Source organism: Callithrix jacchus, chromosome 8, assembly GCF_049354715.1.
Source record: "Callithrix jacchus isolate 240 chromosome 8, calJac240_pri, whole genome shotgun sequence".
NCBI lineage: Eukaryota > Metazoa > Chordata > Mammalia > Primates > Cebidae > Callithrix > Callithrix jacchus.
The window spans coordinates 10,900,243-10,923,776 of NC_133509.1; the positions used below are offsets into that span (position 1 = coordinate 10,900,243).

The 23,534-nt window shown below is 41.2% G+C and overlaps 1 protein-coding gene across 2 annotated transcripts in view; it reads left to right on the forward strand.

Moving 5' to 3' along the window:
- SNX1 (sorting nexin 1) overlaps positions 1-23,534 on the forward strand; it is a 43,760-nt gene that overhangs the window by 259 nt on the left and 19,967 nt on the right. Inside the window, exons 1-2 of one of the 2 annotated variants that reach the window (XM_002753217.7) lie at positions 1,661-1,851; positions 18,088-18,199. In XM_002753217.7, coding sequence (XP_002753263.1) covers positions 1,693-1,851; positions 18,088-18,199 — 271 coding nt within the window. In that variant the 5' untranslated portion in view covers positions 1,661-1,692. Of the gene's footprint in view, positions 1-1,660; positions 1,852-18,087; positions 18,200-23,534 lie in introns of those variants that run through there. The other variant, XM_078333335.1, reaches the window with a different exon arrangement.

Genomic DNA, 23,534 nt, shown 5'->3' on the forward strand with positions numbered 1-23,534 from the left:
AAGGCAGCGAACTGTATTCTGGGACTTGTAGTGTCCGGCGGGCAGAAGGGAATGTAACGGTCTGTTAACTGCCACTGATTATCTCATTCAGCATCTGTGATAAGCTAAAGATAAATCCCGAAGAGGTAGGGGAAAGGAGATCTTGAGTTCTAGTGCTGGAAGAGGTTTTCAGCACGGAGACTCTACAGTTATTCTACGCTAACAGCCAAAATCTTTCTTACTTCCTGATCGGACAGGAAGTGGGTGTCAGTTGCTCTGAAAAGGGATGTCATGGGAAGCCTGTAAGGTAGTCAGGCATGGCATGCGGAGGGCTTTTTGGCTTTCTTGTCTCCTAAGGGATTCAGTCCAGCACAGCTTCCCACCTTGGAACGAATATTTCTGTTAATGGCCTTCAAAAACAACTTAGAGCAGGAGAACGTTTCCTGTGTCTAATGCATACAGTTGTGACATAATGGAGATCGCCATCCTTAAAAGTGTTATCTTAAGCCCTCTGGTGTTCGAGGGTGTCATGGATGCCAGTAACAAAATCGATGATTTTGTTTTATCCACCCATCCCTCCGATCAAAGTTATAGGTACTAATTTGCCAGGAGTGATCCATAGGCATGGAAGATACAAAGATAAACAGCTCCCCTGACCTGTGAGGGAGCCCATCCCTGAATTGGCAGTTACAAACAAACTCACTAAACCTCTTGTCGAAGTTGGTGACAAATGCCATCTCTATTGAGAAGATAGGATTATCTTGCCGAATTGCCCCCTCCTAACATGCCTATTTATCTTTAAACTCCAGTCATGTCTAGTTGATGTAGGCTTTTGAATCACCAATGAACAGCTTAGGTCCCAGGGAAATTTTGGTCAGGGTTTAATAATTTCCCTGCCGTCTATTTCACTCCAGTTACTCCACAGCAATTGAGAGGATAATCCTAATATTTTTCCAGCCACATCTAATACACTGAGGTCTCACTTCCTCTGTTAGGCCTTATGAATTCTCCAGAGTTGATTATCTCTTTTCCCTGTGCTCCCAGAGCACATCATAGCATTGAACATGTTGAATTGTCGATTTACATAACTTTCTCCCTTAGTAAGTTGTAAGCACCTAGTGGGCCGGGAGCTTATTTCTGTATCTGAAACTAAGGTGCCAGGCACACAATAGATGCTCAATATCTATATTACCGAATTAACTGAATGTTGCCCAAGGAATAAGTGGTGAAACTTTCTTGCAGTCTTGTTCACAGACCTCAATCGAAATAATTTATACACTCTCTGTGAGGGCACTGTGCTTGGCATGGATTGATGGCACGTAGAGGTTTTCAAAGGTTTTAGTGACATTCCTTCATTCAGACGAACTCTTAGAAGCCTGTTAGATAAAGCTATTCAGAGCACAAAGGGCCCTAGGAACCTGAGCACCCCCTAACTCCTACTTTTCTGCCTCTTTGCACCCCCCCCGCCCCCCCCCCCCCCCCGCCGCGTTAATATCTCAGCATCGCGATCCGGGCTTCTGATTTGCAGGGCAGCCTCCACTGGCCGGGTGCCGCGCAGCACCCAGCGCCTAGGCCCCGCCCCTGCGCCTCCGCCCCTCGGATCCCACCCGGTCCCTTGCGGCCCTCCCACTCCTCGCACCGTTGGATCGCTTTGCTCACGGCGCTATCTCTCGATAAAGTTGTTGTTGCGGCTTCCGCCGCGAGTGGAGGAAGATGGCGTCGGGTGGTGGTGGTTGTAGCGCTTCGGAAAGACTCCCTCCGCCCTTCCCCGGCCCGGAGCCGGAGTCCGAGGGGGCGGCCGGGGGATCAGAACCTGAGGCTGGGGACAGCGACACCGAGGGGGAGGACATTTTCACCGGCGCCGCGATGGTTGTGAGTTCTCACCCCTCGGGGTAGCAGGCGAAAGGGCACCCCGAAAGGGAAGCGAGGCTAAGCGAGAATCGGGGAGGTTGGGCAGAGTGGGCCCGGTGAGATCTTGCCTCGGTGTCAGCAGTCGGGGCCCGGGGACTCTGGATGTGCTCAGAGCGATAGGGCCTGGCTTCCCGGCCCCCAGTCGGGAAGAGTAAAGAATAAGGGTTGTGGTGCCTTCATCAGCTAGGTCCCTAATAGCCAAGAGCCGCCGACGCCGTCCTTTAACCCTGCAGTGTGGTGACTCCACGGATCCACGGAGTTATTTTGCTGGTCTTGTCCTGCCAAGGCTGATTTAGTCGGTCAGAATAAGCGAATGGGATCCAGACCTTTCTCCAGTCTTACTCCTAAGATGAATAACGTTACGTGGAGTAGCCTGGAGTGGTGACCCGCCCACCAATTCTTTGATTAGCCCAGCATTTACCGACAGTAACCAAAGGCCCTTTCTGGGTCTTAGTTTACAAAAGTTGTGATTCCTCCGATCTCTGGGAAAATCAGGCCAGAGATCAGAGGCTGGTGGAGAGAGGTTCTGCCAGATAAGCACTATACGGATCAGAAAGCTTTCTCCCTTTTAAAAGGATGCGTTCAAGTGCCCAAGTACCTCATTGGGAGCAAATCTGAAATGTGAGGAGGTAATGGTGTTTTCCCGTAGTGTTAGTAGTAGGAAGGCCTTGACTGTAAGTTGTCCAGGTTCTTGGCGTTTTGAATAATTGGACAAAATGCACAAAATAACAAAGGAATGAAACAGAAACGTAGCAACGAAAGCAGGAATTTATTAAAGGGAGAAAGCACTGAACAGGATGAGAGTGGGCCAGAGCAAGGGGCCCAAGAGCCCACTTACAAAGTTTTCTGGGTTTTAAGTGCTCCTTTTGGGGTTCCTATGGGTTACCCCTTATCTAGATAAAGGATTTGGTATGTGGCTAATTAAAGGCTGAGGTGAATTAGCGTCCTGTACAGATGAACGAATGGTCTCTGCTTGGCCTGGCCCATCTAAGGCACTCTTCCCTTCAATCTGAGAAGTGGTGGAACAGGAGGGTTGCAGGGATAGAGCCTTTGATCCTTTGCCATTTGGTTGTGGGGAGATGGGGTTTTCCTTTTGGTTTAGCTTCAGGAAGTTGGCCTTAATTAGCCTTAGGTTCCCTTAGATTCTCTGTCCCCAGGGATGTTTTCTGTTTTAGAAAGTTAGCATATCCCAGCACTTTGGGAAGCCGAGGCGGGTGGATCACGAGGTCAGGAGATGGAAACCATCCTGGCCAGTATGGTGAAACCCCGTCTTAAAAAAAAAAAAAAAGAAGAAGAAGAAGAAAGAAAGAAAGAAAAAGCATAAATTGGCCTCAGATTCCCTGCCCCTAAACCTTAGTGTTTTTCCTTGATTCAGCACAGATTGTCCTTAAGTTCCCTGCCTCCAGATGCTATTCTCCTGCCTCAATAATAAATATCCGGGTCTCTAATGAGAGTTAGGTATTGGGAAAATCTAATCTTTGTAATGTGGAAATCAGTAATCAGCTATGGAACCAGTAGAGATGTTTTGGCCTGTTTTATGAGAATATTTACTCATACCACTTGGTACAGGCTGTTCCACGCTGTAAAATTCAATGCTGGGTCTGTGAATTTATCTGTTTTGCATAATGCTTCTCTTCATAGTAGCTACTCAGTGTGTAACCAACTGAATAATAAAACAGCTATAAATTCTTTCTGCAACATGTGGTCTGAAAAAGTTTGAGGCTTTCTTCATTTATGTCAGATTTTCCTTGCCCTGTATTCAGAAATTGAGTCCATAATCTCAGCTTATATGGTGCTTGATAATTCTAATAAAACAACTAAAACTGTCAAAACTGTGTGTTATTCTGAAAAATAATAACTTTTTGTGACTGTCATAAAACAGGAAAAACTTTGTTTGTTTTTGGAGATGTAGTCTCCCTGTGTTGCCCAGGCTCGTCTTGCACTTCTGGGCTCAGTGGATCCTCCCTTTCTCCCAAGTAGCTGGGACTGCAGGTGCATGCCACTAGCCCTGAGAAATAATAGTTCTTGCTGCTAGTTTAGCCTTTTTGCATGTTACTTAAAATAAATATTTAGTCTCTTCCTTAAAACCGCTTGAATGATGTACAGACTGAGAATATGAAAACAGAAACTCTGACACTGAAAGTGATTGGTTACATTGGCAAACGTTGATTTATTTTCCAAAAAGGAACCTGGAAGGGTGAGGAGTTATTTTCTAGAGTTATCTAAAGCAGTGGCCAAGTGCAGTGGCCCACACCTGTAATCCCAGCACTTTGGGAGGCCAAGGCAGGAGGATCACTTGAGGTCAGGAGTTTGAGACCAGCCTGGCCAACATGGCGAAACCCCATCTCTACTAAAAATACAAAAATTATCCAGCCATGGTGGCGTGCGCCTATAATCCCAGATAGGGAGGCTGAGACACAAGAATCACTTGAACCCCAGAGGCAGAGGTTGTAGTGAGCCAAGATTGCACCATTGCACTCCAGCCTAGGTGACAGAGCGAGACTGTCTCTGAATAAATAAATAGAATTTTAGAAAAAGAAGTGCTGGAGGCTTCAGTTTAATTCATCTTACCATACTTTGTGGAGTTATCAATACCTCTTTTTTTGTAAGACTGTAAAAATTATTTGCCTAATTTCCAGCTAAAAGGGAGGTAAGGAGGTCAGAATGACCTTGTTCTACCACAGAAAGCATAAATTTTTTTTTAGATATTATCTAAGAAAACTGAGTTGCTAAGGAAACTAAAATACCACCTGTAAGCCATTTTTCTGGCTACCCAACCTCATGTTAATCTTCAGGAAGCCAAGACCCCAAGGTACCGTACTAGTTTAACTGTCTTGTTAAACAGCCATAAAGAACAAATTATAATCCAATGAATGCTTTAGTTGTGAGCCAGAGAAGATATAGGACTGAAGTGCTTGTGGTATTTTAAAGAACAACATTGAAGAATAAAGTAAGAGTGTAGGCTTTGAAGTCTGATTTAAATCTAGGCTCTATGGTTTGCTAGTTTATCCTTGGACAGAGTACTTAATTACTCTCTACAGTTCCCTCACCTGTAAGAAGTGAATATGGCTTGGTGAGGCTCTAAGTGGCTCCTGCCTGCAATCCCAGCACTTTGGGAGGCTGAGGTGGGCGGATCACGTGAGGTCAGGAGTTTGAGACCAGACTGGCCAACATGGTGATACTCTGTCTCTACTAAAAATACTAAAATTAGCCAGGTCTGATGGAGGGTGCCTGTAGTCCCAGCTATTCGGGAGGCTGAGGCAGGAGACTCGCTTGAACCCAGGAGGCAGAAGTTGCAGTGAGCCGAGATCATGCCACCGCACTCCAGCCTGGGTGACAAGAGTGTGACTCTGTCTCAAAAAAAAAAAGAAAAAAGAAAAAGTGAATGATATTAGTATTTACCTCTACCACTATTGTGAAGATTAAATTAAAATGCCTGCAAAGCACTTAGAACAGTTTCTTCCATAATAAACATTTAAAGAGTGCTTACTTTTTGAAGGCATGAGCTTCTTTGTTAGTGAGCATTTTGTAAACTGGATTACTCTAAAAACAAAAAAACCCACAAAATCTAATAGTGGATTAGAAAAGTTAACCTTAAAAATGGGTAATACAGTTGATCAAAGTCAAAACTAACTATTATGAGCCTGGCATGGTGGCGTAAGCTTGTAGTCCCAGCTACTTGTGAGGCTGAGGTGGGAGGATCACTTGAGCCCAGGAGCTTGAGGCTGTGGTGAGCTGGGATTGCACCACTGCACCTAGTCTGGGCAAAAGAGTGAAACCCCATCCTCAAAAAACAACAAAACTAGTAATATCTATTTGATTAGCTAAAGCCATCAAATGGATACTTAATGACTTAATAGCTTTTGTTTTTGTTTTTGAGACAGATTCTCAGTCTTTTTGTCCAGGCTGGAGTGCAGTGGCACAATCTGAGTTCACTGCATCCGCTGCCTCCTGGGTTCAAGTGATTCTCCTGCCTCAGCCTCCTGAGTAGCTGGGATTACAGGCACGCATTACCATTCCTGGCTAATTTTTGTATTTTTAGTAGAGACAGAGTTTTACCATATTGTCCAGGTTGGTCACAAACTCCTGACCCCAAGGGATCCACCTGCCTTAGCCTCTGGAAGTGCTGGGATTACAAGTGTGAGCCACTATGCCCAGCCAACTTCAATAGCATTTTACTAATTTAAGTTAATCTTCATCTTTTATTTTGTTGCATATTGGAGACAGAGGGGCCCTGAAGAATTTTGAAGCTAATGCATGTAAAGTTTAAAACTAATTTATGGCATGCCTGTCATTTTTTGGGCATTGATACAACTGCTGCTGTTAATCATCCCATCTGCTCTCTTTTACAGCCGAGGAGGCTTTGTTAATTCAGTAATTAAAATGTGGTTTCATTTATCATTGAAAGAGCAGTCTTAGACATGCATCTCAGAATGTATAAACCAGTTACTTAAATGGGAAAGACTCTGCCAGGCACGGTGGCTCACGCTTGTAATCCAAGCACTTTGGGAGGCTGAGGTGGGCAGATCACGAGGTCAGGAATTCAAGACCAGCCTGGCCAATATGGTGAAATCCTGTCTCTACTGAAAATACAAAAATTAGCCAGGCATGGTGGCATGCACCTGTAATCCCAGCTACTGGTGGGGGCTGAGACAGGAGAATCGATTGAACTCAGCAGGTGGAGGTTGCAGTGAGCTGAGATCATGCTACTGCACTCCAGCCTGGATGACAGCAAGACTCCATCTCAAAAAAAAAAAAAAAAAAAAAAAAGGAAAGAGACTCAAAAGAATTAGTGAAGACTACAAAAGAGTTCAGAGAGTGATGTAAGTTATGTATTAGTATTAAGGCAGGAAAGGACATGGTCTTTCAGAAATAGTCCTAAATCTGTGATCACTTTAACATCTTGCAAGAGTAGGCAAAAGCTTTTTACTGATTTGTTAATAAATACATATATACATACATACATGCATACATACTTACGTACACACAAGGTCTCTCTCTGTCTCCCAGGCCAGAGACACTGCAGCTTCTACCTCTTGGGCTAAGTGATCCTCCCACCTAAGCCTCCTGAGCAGCATGTGCCACCATGCCCAGCTAATTTTTAATTTTTTTTTTTTTTTGTAGCAATGGGATCTCCCTATGTTGCACAGACTAGTCTCTTAACTACTGGGCTCAAGCGAGCTCCCACCTTGGCTTCCCAAAGTGGTAGGATTATAGGTGTGAATCACTATGCTTGGCCCAAAAAACCTTTTTGAAAAAATTAAGATAAAACTCACATAACAAAATTTACCATCTTAATCATTTTTAAGTACATAGTTTATATTCACATTGTTAGGAAACAAGTCCAGAACCTTTTCATTTTGCAAATCTGAAACTCTATACTTATTAAACAGCTTGCACAGGCCCTGGTAATCAATCTGCATTCTAACTTTGTTTCTGTCAGTTTGTCTATTTTCAAAACCTCATGTAAGTTGGAGTCATACAGGCCGGGCACGGTGGCTCAAGCCACCGTGTAATCCCAGCACTTTGGGAGGCCAAGGCGGGTGGATCATGAGGTCAAGAGATCGAGACCATCCTGGTCAACATGGTGAAACCCCGTCTCTACTAAAAATACAAAAAATTAGCTGGGCATGGTGGCACGTGCCTGTAATCCCAGCTACTCAGGAGGCTGAGGCAGGAGAATTGCCTGAACCCAGGAGGCGGAGGTTGCAGTGAGCCGAGATCACGCCATTGCACTCCAGCCTGGGTAACAAGAGCGAAACTCCACCTCAAGAAAAAAAAAAAAAAAAAGTTGGAGTCATACAGTATTTGTTTTGCAGCTGGCTTATTTTACTAACACATTGTCCTCAAGGTTGCCCAGGCTGGTCCATGTTATAACGTGTGACAAGATCTCCTTCTTTTTTAAGGCCAAATAATATTGCACTGAATGTATGTAACACATTTTATTTATTCATCTGCCAGTGGACATTTGGGTTTCTTTCCTCCTCTTGGCTATTATGAATAGTGCTGAGTCAACATGATTGTGAAAATATTTGTCAAAATCCTGCCTTTAATGCTTTTGGATATATACCCAGTAATGGGATTCCTGGATTGTGTGGCAGTTCTATTTTCAGTTGTTTGAAGAACTTCCATACTGCTTTCCATGGCAGCTGCACCATTTTATAGTCCCCCCTCAGCTTTTTAAAACCTGTTTAATTTTGTATCCTAACCAACCTCTGGTAACAGATACCAAATTACAGCTAGATCGGAGGAATGACCTCGCCTGCTGCCATACTGCAGAATGAATGTGGTTAACTACATTTACTGTATATTTTCAAAAAGCTGAAAGAGGATTTTGAATGATTATAGCCCAAAGAAATGATAAATGTTTGAGATGCTAGATATACTAATTATCCTGATTTGATTACTGTACATTATATGCACATACTGAAATATCACTTGGATTCCCATAAACATGTACAATTGTCAACTAAACATAAAAAGAAAAACATTTTTAAAGGAATGATGCTTGTTAAAGATTTTTTTGTAGATATTATCAAGTTTTTTTTAACGTTTCCTTCTGTTGCTGTCTTGATAGGAATTTTAAAATATCTATTGAATTTTATTATTTTTTGACATCTCTTGGTTATAGGGTTTCTGTCTTAAATCTGTTATATGGTGAATTTTTTTTTAATGTTGCTTTACTGGAATAGAACAAGGTTACAGTATATTGTCTCTTTTATATTTTTTATTGATACAGTTATTTGTATTTTTGGAATACACATGGTATTTTGATACCTGTATACATGGTATAATGACCAAATCAAGGTATTTGGGATATTCATCACCTCAAACATTTATCTTTGCATTGAGAACATTAGAATTCTTCTCTTTTAGCTCTTTTGAAATATACAATAAATTATTGCTGACTATAATCTTCCTTCTATACTATCAAATACTAGAATTTATTCCTTCTATCTAACTGTATTTTTGTACCCATTAACCAACTTGTCTTCATCCTCCCCGGCCTTCCCTTCTAAGCTTCTGGGATTCACCATTGTATTCTCTACCTCCGTGAGATCCATGTTTTGGCTCCCACATATGAGTGAAAACACTTGATACTTGTCTTTCTGTGCCTGGCTTTTTTCACTTAACATAATGACTGCCAGTTTCATCCATGTTGCTCTAAATAACAAGAGTTCATTATTTTTTAATGCCTGAATAATAAATAGTTCATTTTTATATATACCACATGTTTTTGGGGGTTTGGTGTTTTTTTTTTTTTGACAGGGTTTTGCTCTGTCTCCCAGGCTGGAGTGCAATGGTGCAATCATGGTTCACTTCAGCCTTGACCTCCTGTGCTCCACTGATCCTCCCACCTTAGCCTCCCAAGTAGCAGAGACTTCAGATGCATGCCACCATGCCCAGCTAATTTTTGTATTTTTTGTAGAGATGAGGTTTTGCCACATTGCCTAGGCTGGTGTCAAAATCCTGGGGTCAAATGATCTGCCCTCCTTGGCCTCTCAAATTGTTGGGATTACAGGTATGAGCCATCACACCTGGCCTATACCACATATTCTTTATCCATTCATGGACACTTAGGTTGATTCTGTATCTTGACTCTTGTGAATAGTATGCCGTAATAAACATGGACATGCAGAAGAAGTATATATACTTTGATGTATTTCCTTTCTTTTGAATACATACCCAGTAGTGGGGTTGCTGGATGCTATGGTAGTTCTATTTTTAGTTCTTTTAGTAACCTCCATACTGTTTTCCATAATGGCTGTACTACTTCACATTCCCACCCACGGTGTATGAGTGTTCCCATTTCTCTATATCCTTGCCAACATTTGTTCTTTTACAGCTATGTTCATAAGATAAACCTGTAGAATTGTATGGTTTGGGGATTAAGATTATATGGTACTTTCTTTTTCTGTTCTTTCAAGATTGTTTATACAACTGGAATGATCTGTTTCTTAAAAATTGGTGGTACTCAGCTATAAAAATGGGCCTCGTATTTTTGTTTATGCTTTATGGAAAGACTGTCAACTTAAGCAGTTTATTTCTTTTTGAGTGTTTATAGGATAACTTCTTTAGATCTGGACAGAGTTTGTTAGTTTTACTGAAAACCATAAGGAGATTTATGGTTCAGCTGGCTAATACTTTAATTCTCTGTTCTGTGAAATATGCATGGGTGGCTGTACCCAAAGATGTAACCTATCCTCATTAAGTTTCTTGATATTAACCCTTCTCTGGTCTTAGCTAGACTTCTGAAAGTGAATCTATATAAAAGTACCTTTAAACAAAGGTATATTGCTTAGTTTTTTTAGTTACTAGTTTAGTCATTTACAGCTAATATTAGGAAATAGTCATGAGTAAGTTTCCCTCTAGTGTGTAGTGTTTTCTACAGGGATTGCTCAAACACTTGTTTTTGGAGTTAACATTACATGAAGTGGTCAGATCAGATCTGAAATTCCACATTATAGTGAACATATTCTTTTTTTTTTTTTTTTTTTTTTGAGACAGAATCTTGCTCTGTCACCCAGGCCGCAGTGCAGTGGCACAGTCTTGGCTCACTGCAACCTCCGCCTCCCGGGTTCAAGCAATTCCCTGCCTCAGTCTCCCCAGTAGCTGGGATTATAGGCGCCCACCACTATGCCCAGTTAATTTTCGTATTTTTAGTAGAGACGAGGTTTCACCATATTGTCCAGGCTAGTCTTGAACTCCTGACCTCGTGATCTGCCTGCCTTGCCTTCCAAAGTGCTGGGATTATAGGCGTGAGCCACTGTTCTCAACCTATAGTGAACAGATTCTTGAAAAAAGTTGCAGGTATATGCAGCAATTCATTTTAGTGCTCAGCTCAAATAGTAAACAAGTTTTACTTCTCATAAGTTTAGATTTCCGTGAAGTATATAAACTCATTAATTTCTTGATCATTGTATTGTACTAGCAATTAGCTTTCAGAATTATGGAGGAAACGCTAATAAAAGTAATTATAAAGGACTACTTTTGGAGTAAAGGGAGAAACTTTTAAAGATGGCTAATAGGCCAGGCACAGTGGTTCACACCTGTAATCCCAGCACTTTGGGAGGCCAACGCGGGTGGATCACCTGAGGTCAGGAGTTCAAGACCAGCCTGGCCAACATGGCAAAACCCTGTCTCTACTAAAAATACAAAAACTAGCTGGGTGTAGTAGCATGCACCTGTAGTCCCAGCTACTGGGGAGACTGAGGCAGGAGAATCACTTGAATCCAGGAGGTGGAGGTTGCAGTGAGCCAAGATTATACCACTGCACTCCAGCCTGGGCAATGCAGTGAGACTCTGTCTCAAAAAACATTAAAAATAAAAATATATATATAGGGGTTGGGGCTTATGAGAGAAACAATAAAGGTTGCAATCAGACTTCTGGTTTCTGTAAGGGGTTGCCAACCCTTCGCTTACTTAGGTGGTAAGGCCACTCTGATAACTTGGCCATTTGTAATTCATTAGGTTAGATTGGGGAGAAGAAAAAACAATCTCTCCGCCTTGGTTCTCAAGCTTCTCAGTACTCCTAAATAACTTTTGACATAAAGAAATCATGAGTAGTTGATAGGTGCTAGAGCAAGTGGCCACAAGTATCTCATCTCCAGGAAAAGCTGTTGCTCAGCTTTTTCTGGCTTATGATTTTGCTTAGTCAAATGGACAGCTGGAGCTTCATTCTGCTTTCAGAGCCGACTTGAACTGGGTTTGCTTTTTTAATTTAGAAAGGTAATCCACCCGTTAGTACTCTGATCCTTCTGCGGTTTTCTAGGCCCATCTAAGTTTTGTTAGTTTGAGACCCAAAAAGTTTAGTTGGGAAATTACACCAGTAATTCAGTAGAATGTCCGAGGCTAAATTTGGGGGCTCATAAGGTCTCTAATGGCCTTGCTTTTCCTTAACTAGCTCGAGGGTCAGCTTTGCGCTATTTTTCCATCCTTCCAGCTCTCCCTTTTCCATTTTCATTAGTCCCTCTGTAGCTCAGAAGTTATTACGTTTTTTGTGCTGTGGTTAAAAAAAAAAATCAAGTTATATCAATTGGCAGGCTAGTAAAGCCTGTGGACACATTCCCAGAATAATGTTTTTAAATGTATAAAATAAAATACATGAGATTATGAAGGAAACCAATTATATTAAAATATGGTTTTAATACATTAAAGAATTTCACATTAATAACTTAATGTTTTAATATTTAATAACTTAATATTTTACTTAAATAGAGATGAGCATCAGTGACACTTGGAGATCTAAAAACTATAATCTCATATAAAATTACCTAGTATCAGTTACAGTCTCAGGTACTGCTATTACGATCATGGTTTGTTGCCTATCTTTATGATCATTGGAAATGCCAACTTTCAGTTCAAGGTTAATGAAAATGAAATAATAATTTTAATCCCATGCAAGTTCATAGACTATCCCCTGAAATATGTGGCTAATGGGCCCCAAGATAAGAACCCCTAGTTTAACTCCTTAAACTGTGGAGTTAAACACTGAATGTTCGTTCACTCAAGCACAAATACTTTTAGTGCATCTGTGCCAGTTTTGAAATGTGGTGGGAGAGGAGTCATTCTCTGCTGTAGGCAGAAAAATGCCTCCCCCACCCCCCGCCCAGTGAATATGTTAGGTTACGTGGCAAGGGGGAATTAAGATTGCTAATCAGCAGACCTTAAGATATGGAAATTATCCTGGATTATCTGGATGGGACAGTATAATCACACGGGTCCTTAAAAATGTAAGACAGGCTATGAAAGACATATGGAAGAGTTGGGAAGAGAGATGCAACATTGCTGGCTTTGAGGATGGAAGAAGTGGGCTGTGAGCCAAAGAACCCTAGAAGCCAGAAAGGGAAAGGAAACAGATTCTTTCTTAGAACCTCCAGAAAGGGACTCCCCGCTACTGACACCTTGATTTTAGTCCAGCAAAACCCCTTGGACTTTTTCAGAACTATAAGATAATTTGCATTGTTTAAACTGTTAAATTTGTAATAATTTGTTGCAGAAGCAATAAAAACAAATAGTCTGTCCTGCTTCACTCATTTTTCCCTAGAAGTAAAGGTGGCAGAACCAGCAGTATTTCTTTCTTCCTTTTTTTTTTTTTTCTTTTTGAGATGGAGTCTCACTGTGTTGCCCAGGCGGAAGTATGGTGGCACAATCCTGCTCACTGCAACTTCTGCCTCCCGGGTTTCAGCGATTCTCCTGCCTCAGCCTCCTGAGTAGCTGGGATTACAGGCATACGCCACCATGCCTGGCTAATTATTGTATTTTTAGTAGAGACGGGGTTTCACCATGTTGGTCAGCCTGGTTTCAAACTCCTGACCTTGTGATTCACCCGCCTCGGCCTCCCAAAGTGCTGGGATTACAGGAGTGAACCACCGCACTTGGCCAACCAGCAGTATTTCATGCTAAGTTCTTCCAGCGTAATTTTTAAAGACTCCATGGCTACCCCCTTATAATTTGGGTATAGCTCCTGGGATTGACTTACTTCTAATTGTCCTTGCTTGTTACATTAGTGTGGTCACACAACTCCTAGCTCTATCTTGCCTTACTATAAACTATCCTAATTTTTCCTCAAAAAATGAGTTACCTAGTCCACCAAAAGCCATGTTACCTTAGCATTTAATGTGGATTTGACCTCTAAATACAGTTGAGTTTTAACAGGACCTACCCTTTTGAGAGCTCTTGACTATATAATGCAAGGGTTCTGCGTGGAGCAAAGAGTATTTAAGCAACATGAGGAAGAATCACAACTGGACAACCTAAAGGGAAACTGCCCTGAATCACAGCAGTACTTCAAGCAGTGAATGTCTGCATCAGCCCTGAGGGGCAGCAAGCCCATGCCTGTCCTTCTCTGAGCTAAGAAAATTGTGCTAGTGGCCTAGAATGGCTTTGAGGCTGGTAATTGTGGAGAAATATCTGCTCCTAACAAAAGTGCTCTCTCTCTCTCTGGCACATCTTTCTAGTACGTGTCTGCAAATTAGTATTGGTCTGTCTGTATCCTCTTTTAATTATAAACAGAAGCAGCTGAACTCTTAAACAGGCTTATCAGTAGAACCACTGGCTAGAATTAATAGCCAAAGGGAGTAAGCAAGTGTTGGACATCCCAGCTGGGTTTTTGGCTGCTAAAAGAAAAAAAAAAAGCAAGGACAGTTCTTTGGCTTTTTTTTCCCTATATCACAAACAGTATTTTCATCACAGAGAACAGTTCGTTGACTAAAAATTTAGCCCTTTTCACACAGGTGAATAGTTATGTGACATATTGACTGCTAAGGAGTTTTTTAAGAATATGAATTATAAAGCAAGGCTTATTTTTCGTATTGGTTTTGCCATTCAGTGTAATCAATGTGCTTTCCCCTTCTCTCAAAATAAGTTCTTTATAAAATTTTAACTGTTTATTAAAATTAGCTTTCTACACTTTAATACTAATAAATAATCAGCCTTTTAACCTTAGTCATAGCATATAAAATGTGTTATAATGTCCAGGTGGCTTTGTATTTTGAAAACGTGCTATTACTATGGACTCAAATCTCATAGAAGACTTGTTTTCTGTTGACAGCTCTATGTGAATATAGGATACTGTGAGCATGGGTCTATTTCTTCTTTAAAAGTGGTTCTGCTCAGTTGTTTTAAAAATCTGATCCTAACAAAAAGAAAAAAGAAAAAACAACAAAGAAAATCTGATCTTAAGTAAAACTTGATGATAATATTTTGCCTTGAATGCCAACTGTGTAAAAGGTACTCTTCAGCATAAAAAAAAAAAAACTTAATTTTTCCAGTGCTGAAAATAAATTTGTTAGGCACAAAAATAAAGTATCAAAAGAGCTGGGCACGGTGGGTCACACCTGTAATCCCAGCACTTTGGGAGGCTGAGGTGGGCAGAGCTCCTGAAGTCAGGAGACCAGCCTGGCCAACATGGTGAAACCCCATCTCTACTAATAATACAAAAATGAACCAGGTATGGTGGCGGGCACCTGTAATCCCAGCTACTGAGGAGGCTTAGGTGGGAGAATTGCTTGACCTGAGAGGTGGAGGTTGTAGTGAGCCAAGATCATGCCATTACATCCAGGCTGGGTGACAGAGTGGTCTCAAAAAAAAAATTTTTTTCAAAAATGAAAACATTAGGGAGGGGTATTGAACAGTATACAGGATAAAAGGTTAACATATTTATGTGTAAGAAAAATCCACACCTAGGTTGGGCACGGTGGCTCACACCTGTAATCCCAGCACTTTGGGAAGCCAAGGCAGGCAGATCACTTGAGGTTAGGAGTCTGAGACCAGCCTGGCCAACGTGGTTAAACCCCGTCTCTACTAAAAATACAAGAAAGTTAGTTGGGTGTGGTGGTGCACGCCCGTAGTCCCAGCTATGTGGGAGGCTGAGGCATGAGATTGCTTGAACCAGGGTGGCAGAGGTTGCAGCAAGCCAAGACTACGCCACTGCACATCAGCCTGGGTGACAAAGCGAGACTCCAACTAAGAAAAAGAAAAATAAGGAAGGAAGGAAGGAAAAAGAAAGAAAGAAAGAAAATGCACACCTAAGGAAGGAAGGAAGGAAAAAGAAAGAAAGAAAATGCACACCTAATGCCAACTTAGCATAGAAAAATAGGTGAAGAATATCAAGGCAAGTCATGGGTTCAAATGACTAGCAAACAAGTGCAAAGGAATATTCACACTCCACCTAGTGAAGTTTTTTGGGTTTTTTTTGAGACGGAGTCTCTGTCGCCCAGGCTGGAGTGCAGTGGCCTCCTAAATAGCTGGGACTACAGGCATGTGCCACCACACCTGGCTAGTTTTTGTATTTTTGGTAGAGACAGGACTTTGCCATGTTGGCCAAGCTAGTATCGAACTCCTGACCTCAGGTGATCCGCCTACCACTGCCTTCCAAAGTGTTGGGATTACAGGCATGAACCACTGCGCATGGCACAAAGATTTTTTAAGAGAGAGAATGCTTAGTGTTGTTGTGGATGCAGCACTCTTACACACTTCTGGGGGAATATAAATTGTTGGTCTTTCTGGGAGGGAGCTTGGTAGAGCCTTTGAAACTTATTATGTCCAATAATACTGCTTTTTTTTTTTTTTTTGAGATGGGGTTTTGCACTTGTTGCCCAGACTGGAGTGCAATGGTGTGATCATGGCTCACTGCAGTGATCCTCCCACTTCAGCCTCCAGAGTAGCTGCGGCTACAGGTGCACACTATCAGGCCTTGCTACTTAAACAAAAATTTTTTTTCTCTAGAGACATAGTCTCACTGTGTTGCTGAGGCTGGTCTCCAACTCCTGGGCTCAAGCAGTCCTCCCACCTAAGCCTCCCAAAGTGGTGGGGTTATAGGTGTGAGCCACCACACCTGGCCACACTTTGGGCTTTTTGAAGAGGGTTGGGTGGAGGAAGAGAGGTATTAGTACTCTAGTTATCAATGCAGTATTCCATTTATGTGGGTCTGTCTCTTGAGGGAAAGATAGACTGCTGTTCTAACACTGCTCCCGAAAACATTTGTAGTCATTAACCTTCCAAGTTTAGGTGGTAGATCAGAAATTGAAAGCTGGCTTTATTCATCTTCATATCACAGGAATGGGTCCTTCTAGGCATTTTTTAAATGGCTAAATTCTAACCTTTTCTGTTGCTTTAGTTTCCCCCATGGGTTACTGGCTACTATATACATGTATTCTTAATGCATACTGGATTTTAATCTCATAGATCTCCATTTGGAGATGACTGGTGTCAGTGGGAAGTGAATGAAATCAGGTGGCTTCATATGAGATCTGTGTACTGGGCAAGAGTGTGGGAAGGAAGTAGTTGTGGCAGAAGGTGGTTGGTGATTGGTGATGTGTGAAGCAAAAGGGAAATACTGCTTTTCTGCTTATCCTGTCTCTGTCTTTCTGCAGTGATTTTTCAGTTTTGTTTTCAAGAGTGTCGAAGCAGCTAGAGGACAGGACCACTGTCTCTAACAGATTTGGAACAACGTTTAAGCTTATACAACTAAGTGTTCATGAAACTTCATTAGCATAGACTAGTTCCAGTAGAAGCATTGTTTATATAAGTCTAAATATTGGTATGTTTCTTTTCTTGTTCTTTTCTCTTCAAAAAAATTTAAGACTAGTGAAGTGCAGTAGAGAGAAGTGGGGAAATATGGAACAAGGAGTTTGATCTGTAACTAAAACCATCAATTGAGTTAACTCACTACCTTCAGACCAGCTAAGGGTTTCTTTTCTGAAATGTGGCCCCAATATTTGGATGAAGCTATTTGCAAATTTGGAGTACCCAAATAGATCAGTCATTTCACTTTGTTCACTGGGTCAGAAAAGGTCTGTCTCCAAGGAACAAGCTTTCTCAGATTTGTTAAGGAAATGTTTCATAAAAGTTTCCTTAAGCCAGGTCTTTTAACTGATTTGCCCTTAGGGTCTGACTTCAAAACCCTGCAATACCACACCACAGCTTTTGAAGCCAGATTCTCAGCTTTCAGTTCATGTTCTGCACAATCCAGCTTTGTTCACTCTGGTACCGGTCTGGGGACCCACCCTACCCTTGTTTGAGGCTGATCACTGAACTTTGAATAAAGGCCATGAACTGACTGTATTTTCACCATGTACCCACTAGGCTTAGCGTGACTAGTTTTTATTCTCCTAGCTTGACACAGGGTGCTATTGAAAATTATATCTGTGTGAGTTAAGAATGAAAAGATCAATTATACTTAGAAACAGCTTTAGAACGTAGTGTTATACCTTCCTTTGCGTGTCAGATGGGTTGGGAATATCCACATAACTGGGCTTCAGTTAAACGTTTAGCCAGGGCCACAAAGTAAGCATGGGTCAGAGCGTGAATTCTGGATTCCGGAGAGGTATCCTGGTCACTAGAATGTGCACAGTCAGTGTTTGAAAGAACAAAGGTCATCAGCTGAGAAAGAGAAATACATTTGGACAGGTTCTTTTGAAAATTATCTGTGTGTACACAGACCCATGTTGGCATCATGTGCTTTGGGATAGGGCATTTTAGCAAGGTTATGTTGTTAGAAATTAACCCTAAAATGTATGGACTTACTTTTGCTCTGTCATTACCTGGGCAGCACCTACATTACTAATAATGATTTGCTGTTTATTGAACTGGTTGATTGGTGGCGATTGAGGGAGGCATTAAAAGTTGCTCTCTAGGCAAGTTGGGTTTGTTTTTCATGGTAATGTTGTATTCAGAGTATCTCTTTGTTTTCAGAGTAAGCACCAGTCTCCAAAGAGAACTACATCCCTTTTTCCTATCAACAATGGCTCCAAAGAAAATGGGGTCCATGAAGAACAAGACCAAGAGCCACAGGATCTCTTTGCAGGCAAGTTTAGACTCAAAAGTTATTCTAGAAACCTCCCAAATGGCTTTGTCAAGTTCCTGAGTTAAAGTCAAAACCAAAAAAAAAAAAAGCACTGGGAACATAACTTTATGTAAAATATTTTTGTGGAGGATTCCAAAGTACATGAAATCCAGGCCCTGCCATCGAGATTCTTCCAGATTTAGGGAGTAAGACGTAAATACACAACTGTTTAAGAAGGCAAGTTAAACGTTAAACAATAATAGAAATGCAGCTGGAGGAATGATAGAAATACTAAGTAGTCACAGGAGCTCAGAGGAGTGTGAGACCAGTGACTAAAGCAGTGTCTGTAGCCTTGGATGACCAAGACTCGGAATAAGAAATGCATTTGGCGGTGTAATCCAAAACATGGGCATGGTGGGACAAAACCAAAACAGAACAACTTGTTTTAAATGACTTGCCCTTACTACTGCTAATACAACCTGAAACTTTCTGCTGTTTCCTTTTTCAGTGCGCTTTGAAACCCATTGAATTGATTTCACAATCTGTCAACAAGCTGTAACCTCCAGTTTGAAAAACACTAGTATAGGACCGTTTCTCAACCTTGGCACTATTAACCTTTTGGGCTGGATAATTCTTTGTTGATGGGAGCTGCCCTGTTCTCAAAAGAGTGGGTGCTTTTGCCCCCTAGAAGGCATTTGGAAATGGTTGGAGACATTTTTGCTTGTCACAGCTGGGAGTGCTACTGTCATCTGGTAGTTAGAGGCCATGGATGATGCCTAAACACTCCGTACACCGGGCAGGCCCTCACAACAAGGAATTATTCAGCCCAAAATGTCAGTAGTCCTAATACTGAAAAAACCCTGGTCTAAAGTGATGTTGGGCCAGGCACAGTGGCTCCCACCTGTAATCACAGCACATTGGGAGGCCAACACGGGTGGATCACTTGAGGTCAGGAGTTTAAGACCAGCCTGGCCAACATAGTGAAATCCTGTCTCTACTAAAAAATACAAAAAATTAGCTGGGCACAGTGGTGCATGCCTGTGCTCCCAGCTAGCCAGGAGGCTAAGGCAGGAGACTTGGTTGAACCTAGGAGGTGGAGGTTGCAGTGAGCCAAGATCATGCCACTGCACTCCAGCTCGGGCGACAGAGCAAGACTCTATCTCAAAAATAAATAAATAAATAAAGTGATCTTAGAAGAAGCAGCATTTATATAGGAGAAAAGGAAAAAAGGGCCCCATGGTTGGGCAGGAAGTATAAGGCATGTTTGAGCAGCAGGTCAGTAAAGTTGGTGGACCACAGCAGGACATTCTTGGAGAAGTCATGGAAGATAAGGCTGGAAATGTAATTTGGGAACAGATATTGGAGGACCTTAGACATTAATAATTCGAGTCTGGATTTTCATCTTAATGCCAATTAAAAACCACTGGCAGCTTTATGTAAGGAATGTGAAAGTAATGATTTAGGAAAACTGACCTAGTGGAATTGGAATTTTATTAAATTAGTTGCAGTGGGCAGAGAGCACAGAGTTTTTAGAAGGCAATGACAAATTAGTTCAAGGATGAAATGGCAAAGACTGAACATAGGTAATAAAAGTAGGAAATGAAAGGCAAAAACTTTTCAAAAGGGAAATCAATAAAATCTGATTTTAGTGATTGAATATAATGGGGGTCAAAAAAATGGGGATTGATGACCAAGTCAAAGGTTTTAAGTCCGAGGATTGAGAAGTAAATGGTATCATTACAGAACCACATTCTAAAGAAGAAACTGGCTTTGGGGAAAAAAGAGTTAGCTTTGGTTTTAGGTACTTGAAGTTTGAAATGCAAAGGGATATACCCAGGTGGTGACTTGAACTCGGACTTTTCTTTCCTACCTGAGAAAAGAAAAGAACTGGGCATTTGGAAATCATCTTTCTAGTGGTGGTAGGTGAAACTTCCATGTGAACGAGATCTTCAAAGAGTTAATGGTGTGGAGGGAGAAGAGAGGGTAGAGGGTAAGATCTTGGGACGATTCTTACATTAGAACTCCAGTACGAAATTTAAAAGACTTATGAGGGAAGAAGACATTAGAAGAAGGAATATAAAAATTGAGATTTTCCACTTCCCTTCATCCCTGAAATTTAAATATATAGTATTCATTCTGGTACTGATTATTTTTTGGATAAAATTTCTGAAGGATGCCAGGCACAGTGGCTCACACCTGTAATCCCAGCACTCTGGGAGGCTAAGGTGGGAGGATTGCTTGAACCCAGGAGTTAAGACCAGCCTAGGCAACATAGCAAAACCTCATCTCTGTTAAAAAAAAAAATTAAAAAAAGTTTTGGAGGATAAATGATATGAAGAGAAATAATGAATTTTCTTTGGTTATATGACAGACTGAAAAAAAAGTGAATTTTCTATCTTTGGGACCTTAATATTTATATGATCTTTCCTTATAAGAAGACCTGACCTGACGTTTTAGTGTGATAATTACCCAGTGATTGCATTCTATGCGCATGAACATGTAGATCTTTATTAGGGACTATTTGTTAGTAGTAAGGATTCTGATTCACTTCCTTCCTCCACCAGTTTTATAAGTAGCCAATACCTGCCTCACTTCTAAGAAAGGAACGTAAGATATCTCTACAATGGAATGTCTGCAATGAGACATTTAGTTTAGGACTTCAGGAACTTCTCATTCGTTTTAGATATTTGACTGAAAACTTAACTGTTCTGATTTCATTTTTTAAATGATAAATCTAGTGATGATCAGAGTCTCTGATAGATAGAGCCTGAATGCTTTTCCATTACTCTTAACTGGAGTTCAAAGAAAAAAAGCATGTTCTAATATAAGTTTTGGCATCTTTATCACATGAATGTCAGTAGAAGACGCACAGCTCTTCAAAAGGTTTTTTAAATTATTATTATTTGTTGACACAGGGTCTCACTCTGTTGCCCAGGCTGGAGTTTAGTGCTGTGGTCATGGCTCACTGCAGCCTCAACCTCCCAGGCTCAAGTGATCTTCCCCCTCAACCTCCTGGTAGCTAGAACTACAGGTGGGGGCCCCCATGCCTGGTTAACATTTGCGTGTGTGTTTTGTTTTATATTTTGTAGAGACAGCCCTTTGTCATGTTGCCCAGGCTGGCAAAAGGTTTTTAGTAGCATTCTAATAAGCCAAATATTTTAAGTGAGTGGTAATTCCTGTTTCACTTCCCAACATATTTTTAAACCCAGTTATTTGTGTGGGACCTGCATGATGGTGAATATGCCACACATACTTCAACTGGTGCTTATTTCAGAGACTCCTAACATCCTAACATGTTCATTATATGTATAGTTAATCCTCGAGCAATGCAGGGGTTAGGGGTTGTTGGTCTGACCCCGGCCCAGTCAAAAATTTGTTCGTAACTTCCCCAAAACTTGTCTAATAGCCTACTGTTGACTGGAAGCCTTACCAATAAGATAATCCATTAACATGTCTTTTGTAAGTTAGCTAGTAAGCTAGAGAAAAGAAAATGTTCTTAAGAAAATCATAGAAAGGAAAATATATTTACTTTTCATTAAGTGGAAGTGGTTCATAATAAAGGTTTTCATTCTTGCCATCCTCACATTGAGTAACTAGGCCGAGGAAGAGGAGGGGTTGGTCTTGCTGTCTCAGGGTGGCAGAGGCAGAAGAAAATTCATGTATAAAAATTAGGGGAGAAAATTGGGGCTGACATTGTGAAAATTTAAAAAATAATAATAATAAAAGGCCGGGCACGGTTGCTCACGCTTGTAATCCCAGCACTTTGGGAGGCTGAGGCGGGCGGATCACGAGGTCAAGAGATTGAGACCATCCTGACCAACATGGTGAAACCCCGTCTCTACTAAAAAATACAACAATTAGCCGGGCGTGGTGGCGCGTGCCTGTAGTCCCAGCTACTCAGGAAGCTGAGGCGGAAGAATCACTTAAACTGGGAGGTGGCAGTTGCAGTGAGCTGAAATTGTGCCACTGCACTCCAGCCTAGTATCAGAGCGAGACTCTGTCTCAGAAAAATAATGATAATAATAATAAAGAAAATTCATGTATAAGTGGACCCATAGTAAAAAAAAAAAAAGAAAACTCATGTATAAATGGACCCGTGCAGTTCAAACCTGTATTGTTCAAGGATCAGCTGTACTTTTTTGCTTGTTTTATACTCCCACCCCAGAGTCAGATTGTTACCACTTTTCTCGCTTTCCTGATAGGGATCAGATTTCATTTCTAACAGTGTGGCAACCTTGTTTGTAGACATGATTCAATTTGATGATTAGAACACCGATCTGGAACTTGATGAGGCATATAGGCATATACACATAAACCATAATCTCTGGTTTTCTTTTAGCTCCAAATGGAAAAGAAGAAGAAACAGCATTCTTTGAAATTCCTAAGACTAAAATAGAATATCTACTGATCAGATCAAACCCAAATGGATATTGACGTTTTTCGTTACTAAAAAGGAAGAGTTTAGGCCCAGAGCATCTACTTCCATTGCTCCAAGTTGAAAGTGCATTCTTTTTATTTGGATAAAAAATGGTAATGCCTAAAAATGGTACATAATGCTATTTTTAAAGTCCCTTCTCTGGAACACTGAGAGAATGAGTCGTTCTGTTCAACTGAGTTCTCCCCAGATAGCCAAAGATTTTCAGATATTACGTGTGCTTTTTCCCCAAATTAAATAGCGCATATTAAGTATAATTTCACCTTTACAAGGAGATCTAAAATATTATGAAAAATTCTTAAACCATGCTAAAAAAAAAGTGCCGTCCTCGGGTGTAGAAAACCGCCCTTTCCCAAGTGTTGCTGTGTTTGTATCTTGGCTCCGTTTTTTTTCTAGCTTATAGTTTTCCCGACTCTTCCTTTGATGTCATTTTTTTCCTGTCAGTATGCCTGCCTCTTCTACCATATTGGTGCGTAAAGCAAGTATCTGAACTTCTTTTACAAACAATCGTAACAAAAATAGCGTTCATATCATGTTCTAAAGGAATACTCCTAAGATTAAAATTGGTAAACTAAATTAGCTGGGCATGGTGGTGCACACCTGTAGTACCAGCTACTCAGGAGGCTCAGGCAGGACAGTCACTTGAACCCGGGAGGTGGAGGTTGCAGTGAGCCCAGATCATGATACTGCACTCCAGCCTGGGTAACAGAGCAAGACGCCATCTCAATCAATCAATCAATCAATCAATCACTATTTTTTAAAAGTAAAATAAAATTGATAAACTTATTTTGGCTGTGTCGTCCTTTTGTTTATCGTTGGTTCTTCCCTAAATTCTAGGTAGGAGAGGGTAGCCAAGTGGTTGTATTGGGAAAGAAGGAGGTTGTTCTACTAAGCCGGTGCTAGAAGAACACTTCCCTTACC